Source organism: Euleptes europaea, chromosome 14 (assembly GCF_029931775.1).
Source record: "Euleptes europaea isolate rEulEur1 chromosome 14, rEulEur1.hap1, whole genome shotgun sequence".
In the NCBI taxonomy this organism is placed as follows: domain Eukaryota; kingdom Metazoa; phylum Chordata; class Lepidosauria; order Squamata; family Sphaerodactylidae; genus Euleptes; species Euleptes europaea.
The window spans coordinates 32943645-32949644 of NC_079325.1; the positions used below are offsets into that span (position 1 = coordinate 32943645).

The 6000-nt window shown below is 42.9% G+C and overlaps 1 protein-coding gene across 1 annotated transcript in view; it reads left to right on the plus strand.

The window, feature by feature from the left end:
* LOC130487203 (tetraspanin-15-like) overlaps positions 1 to 5757 on the plus strand; it is a 123867-nt gene extending 118110 nt beyond the window's left edge. Inside the window, exon 8 of the mRNA XM_056860648.1 lies at positions 5320 to 5757. Within this exon, the coding sequence (XP_056716626.1) occupies positions 5320 to 5535 (216 nt within the window). The 3' untranslated portion in view covers positions 5536 to 5757. The remainder of the gene's footprint in view (positions 1 to 5319) is intronic.
* The last annotated feature ends 243 nt before the right edge of the window (positions 5758 to 6000 follow it).

Sequence of the window (6000 nt, forward strand, 5' to 3'; positions counted from 1 at the left end):
GCTGCAAGCCTGGGAACCCTCATCCTGATAATCCTTATCCATGCTCATTTATTTTTCAGGGGGCAACTGTGAAGTTAAATTTAATATCAATTGCTTCTCCATTTTGTTACGGTAGTTTGTTCAGGAAGGGCCCACAGAGAACTTGATTAATATGTTTTCATCACATGTGTGAATATTACATTAACACAGATGTAAATTGATGGAGTATTAATGCTCTTCTCTTAGTTAACAGTTCACTGGATGTCTAATTTCTGGTTGCATATTTCCCAAAGTGCCAAGCTTATTATCTGCTAATTGTACAGCCCATTGCCTGATTGGTACTTTCCCCCTTCCTGTTAATAGAAGAATTGTTGTCTAATTGACAGGATGCTTAAAATGTTCATATAAACCCACATCTGCTTGTTCACATTTGCCATTTGTAAGGCTCTTGAGTAGACTGACAAGTACCAAACAAAGTCATTAGCATCATTTGTCCAAAACTACAGAAATTGCTTAATTTTGACTTTAATAAATATTGGTCAAACCACATCGTTATTTCCACATATATACTAATAACCATTTGAGTCAAGTCTCGTTGGGAAGTGTCTGCTCAGGTGCGCTCACATAACAGCTTTTTGATTGTTTCAGAAATGTTTACGCTGCCTCTCCAGAGACCTACTTGAGGAAACTCACTAAGTAAAAATTATACAACAGTGTAAAGTCAACAATATAAGAATTATGAATATGAGAACAAGCTATAAAAACAAGTCAGGGGCATAAAACAACATTTGGTAGCCATTAGAAACATGATTTGGCTAAGATACACCAAAGTATTCCACAGCATGAATGTCAGCAAGAGCCAGCATAATGTAGTGGTTAAGGTGCCGGACCAGGACCTGGGAAACCCAGGTTCAGACCCCCACTTGTGCCATGGAAGCTTGCTAGGTGATCTTGGGCCAATCACACACTCTCAGCCCTGACCCTGGCTAGTATTTGGATGGGAGACCTCCATTGCCTGCAGAAGCAAACCTCCCCTGAATGTCTCTTGTCTTAAAAACCCTACGGGGTCACCATGAGTCAGCTGTGACTTGACGGCAAAAACAAATGTCAGAAGTTTTGTTCCTTGGAGAAGATACACAACTCAGTTCTCTGATCCTAAGACTCACTGCACCAGGATGGGCTCTTAAAAGAACTGCACGCATGCCAAAAGCTGTGCTAACATGATTAGGGTTGCCAACCTCCAGGTACTAGCTGGAGATCTCCTGCTATTACAACTGATCTCCAGCCGATAGAAAATCAATTCACCTGGAGAAAATGGCCACTTTGGCAATTGGACCCTATGGTATTGAAGTCCCTTCCCTCAGCAAGCAAAGACATTTGGACATCAGATGATCATGGATCTTCAGCATCCAACCTAGTTGTGTCAGAAGGGAACAATTCTGCGACACTGGAAATGTCCAGGTCCGTCCCCAAAAGGGACCAAAACACACACACACATATATATATATGCATCAAGGGTTGCCAACTGGCCTGGAGAAGAGCTAGATTTGAGTCCACTAGAACCTTAGAGAACAACAAGATTTTTGGGGTATCAGCTTTTGGGATCAAAACTCTCTTTACCAGATACTTTGAGTCTTGAAAGCTCATACCCTGAAAATTCTGTTGGTCTCTAAGGTGCTACTAGACTTGAATCTAGCTCTTTCACTGCAGACCAGCATGGCTACCCTCGGAAACTACCTTCATGGATAGCCTGGAGAAAAATGGGCAGGCTGGAGCTTTTCATGGCGCTGTGGTCAAGAACATTGCCCTGTAAATAATATCCCATTATGCCCTTTTAATATTTAGGCCTGCTGGCAACCCCAATACAAGAATACCTTGGAGATATTGTGGGTTCGGTTTCAGACCTCCACAATCAAATGAATATCGCAATAAAGTGAGTCACATGACTTTTGGGGTTTCCCAGCGCATATAAAAGTTCTGTTTACACTATACCATAATCAATTAATTATGCAGTTTAGAGATAAGCTGCCTTAGTCTGGAGTTAGCCAATGGCTCTTAAGAAACTAGAAGATGGTATGATAGAATCAAGGGGCAATCTTGATCCTGCTCATACTGATCATTCAGGCTGTGCAGGTTTTTGAAGCAGCACAAAAACCTGCACAGCTTGTTTGATCACAGTGGATATCAGGGCAAACAACAACAACAACAGTACACATATCAGAAGCAACACTAGTAACGTATGCAATAAAATGTGACTCCTCAGCAATTGTTTTCAAGCTGCTATTGAACTTGGTCCAAATAGCTTCTGTGCAAAGGAACTATAATTTGAGTGATCAAGGAGTTAATGCAAAAGAAAAAAAGCTTCCTTGATTTTACCAAAGTGCCTGCTGTTCCCCAGGAGCCCTGGATGGTGTTGATTGATATTGTTACAATTAGAATTTATCATCAGCATCTGCTCTAACTAACAGCTTGTATCTGATTATTTTTGAGAATGGAGTGCATTGTCTGTTAATATATATGGCTCACAATTGCTGCATTGGGAGCATTAATAAGGAAACCATCCAGTGAAATCAGAAGCTATAAATAAGCATTCTTCACAAATGAAGTAGCACTTGGGGTGGGGTATGACTCTATTTGTAATATTCTACGAGTAACATTTCCATCTTCCTCTTAATCCGGGATGATGTTGGCCCAATTTTTATATTATTCTGGCGTTGCGGCTGTCTCTGGGATCCCAAACCACGTTTGTTGCTGCCCCATCGGTTCACCACTTGTCTCACCAGCTGCCCACAGTGTTTGGAGTGAATTTTGCAACATTCAGGAAACAAGGGCTGCCAACAGGGTTGTTTGGGGGAAAATGTCCTGCTCCCCTTTAACAGAGACATAATGTGTGGATATGGGCAGTTGAAGCTTTTCATGGCATGGAAGTAAACACACACACACACACCCGGTTTAAACCTCTATTAAAGGTACAGGACTTTTTTCTCCAGGCCTGTTGGCAACCTTACAGGAGACTCTGAAGTTTTGCAAGGTTTCCTGGCACCTATTCCTGTCATCTTCAGCCTTATCATAAGTCAGAATATGGCTTCTATTTGAGGCAGGCTGTCTTAAGGACACAACGTTGTCGCTTCATGTATTATATTTTCTCTAGCAGGATTAGCAGTTTTGCAGTGCAATCCTAAACACTCAGACACACACATAAATCCCGTCAAGCTCAGTTGGGGCTTACTCCCTAGCAAAGTCCCTGACCTGGATGGCCTAGGCTAGCCCGATCACTTCAGATCTCAGAAGCTAAGCAGGGTCAACCCTGGTTAGTACTTGAATGGGAGAACACTAAGGACTACCAGGGTCTCTGAAGAGGAAGGCAGAGGCAAACTGTGCTTAAAATGGCTCTACAAGTGCCTGTTTTAGGATTCTAGTTGCTTCCAGAAGCTGTGCTGAAACAAACATTACAAAGGCAGTATTTATATCCTGCATTCTCTCCCATCCAAAGAAAACAAAACCGTTAAGCACGCTACCACTAAAACTTCTCACCACTTAGGGAAGTGGGAAATGCACAACATTAAAGACTGAGTCATAAAATGAACTATAATTGGAAGTACTTCTCTGGTTTTATATTATAAATGGAGCTTCTTCATAATTTATTATTTGATGGTTGTTGAACAAAATGAGCAAATCTTGTTAAAAAAAATGCTGCTCCTGCAAGCAGAATTCTTAGACAGTGCAGAAGCCTGATACACAAGAAATAAATCTTGGTTCTTGTAGAAATGCAGTCTCTAGGAAATGAGAACTGGAAGTGCCCATTTGTTTTAGAAGAGTCATTTTCTTCCAGCATAACCGACCTCACAGGGTTGTGAGGATAAAATGACAAATCATGTGTGCCACCTTAATTTTTTTGGGAGGAAGAACAGCATAAAATGTAATAAATAAATAAATATGCCTGTGTCTCATTCACCCACCTCTGGTCCTACTCTCACTCTCTTGCCACACACATCTCCTTTCTGCTGTTCTCTTTGCCATCAGCCAGCATGGTGTAGTGGTTCAGAGTGGTGGTTTGGAGCAGTGGACTCTAATCTGGAGAACAGGGTTTGATTCCCCACTCCTTCATGAGTGGCGAAGGCTAATCTGGTGAACCGGATTCGTTTCCCCACTCCTATGCATGAAGCCAGCTGGGTGACTTTGGGCAAGTTACAGTTCTATTAAGAGCTCTCTCAGTCCCACCTACCTCACAGGGTGTCTGTTGTGGGGAGGGGAAGGGAAGGTGATTGTAAGCCAGTTTGAGTCTCCCTTAAGTGGCAGAGACAGTCGGCATATAAAAACCAACTCTTCTTCTTCTTCCTTCTTCTTCTTCTCCCTGTCTCATAATACTAGAACACAAGGTCATCTGCTGAAGCTGGAGGGTGAGAGATTCAAAACAGATAAATGGAAGTATTTCTTCACACGACACATCGTTAAGTAGTAGAGAAAGTCAGCATGTAAAAACCAATTCTTCATCATCATCATCATCAGGTTTTTTTAATGCAACAACATGAATCTTTGTATGCCAAGACTCACAAATGGCTGCTATCCCTGCAAGCATTGTGTTAAAATAAATTGTGTTAAAAATCCATAATCAGGGATCTGTGGTGGCCATTGGCACAGATGCAAGTCAGGAGAGAACCTGCCAGGCCAGGTGGGTGGATCTGGATACCATATCTTTCTCCCCTGGTTTCTGATGCCACAATAGTCATCCCAACTTCCCTGGTGCAGTTATTTGAAGGGCCAATCCGAAGAGCAATTTCTTCAACAGAAACCATTAGAACTTGATGGAAGCGGAGTAGGATGCCTCTAATACCCAATCGCGCTAAGAATGTCCTTTTCTAGGGGTGTTCAAAATGCATCTTTGTCGTCTGCTTCTGGGCTGGATCATTAGGGGCAAACACAGAATTTGGCAGAGGAATTCTTAATGGCCACAACCTTTCCCTGAAGATCCTTCTTCTATTCTGATCAGACTCAAAGCTGCCGCACTTGGGACTAGACAGTTACACCAACAATGTTGCTAACAGGGAAGCCTTGGTTGGCCCTTAGAAAATATTGTCATTGTTAAATTTTGCACTCTCCCTTTCTGCATGGGCCATAGTTCAGTGGTGGAGCCTCGGCGTGGCATGCAGGAGGTCCAGCTTTCAATCTCTGGCATCTCCAGTTAAAAGGACTAGGTAGTAGGTGAAGTGAAAGACTCTACCTGAGATGCTGGAGAGTCACTGCCAGCCTGAGTAGACGATACTGGACTGATGGTCAGATCCAGTATAAGGAAGCGCCGTATGTTCATTTAGGCTTGCATATCTCCATCTTTTCTTTCAGGCCATTGGCTTGGTGATGACTTGGCTCTACTGGCAGAAGCTCAACGAGATTCATTCCAGGTTGGACACGGTCGATTTCAGGCGACTGGACATGAGCGACTTCAACTTTGCCGCTGTGGACTTGACTGGGGCTGGCTGGTGCTGGTGTCTGCCCCGAGAAGGAGGCTACATTCCAGTCCACAACAAAGATGAGGATGTAGCCGACGATGTCGTCTGACAAAGCAAAGTAGGACATTCTTGGGTTCTCTGAATAAATGGCCTCCACAAGACAGGTTGCAGCCTGGAGCGTTCAAAGATGGTGCCATGTGAAGGAAAAGACACAAGGGGCCTAAGTTAATGACATGTAGCATGAATAACACATAGCGGTGTGGTTTTTATCACAAAAGGTGCTTGTGATCATACACAACCTTCAAGGCTGTATGTCTGTGTGTGAATGTTACTAATAACAGTCCCAGTTTGGGTCCTGAGAGAGCAATTCCCTGATTTAGGGGGGTCCCAAATTTTTGTATGTCTTCTTTCTGAAAAGTAAATTTGGATTTTGTGAAAGAAAAATACTGTTTTGTATACTATTATCTGGTAATACTGTCTGGTCTGTTATGTGGAAGAGATGTTAGGACCGGGGAAGGGAAGGATAGCTTTCGACGCCCCACATGAAGGGTTAAAATGTCTCTTCTCTCACTGC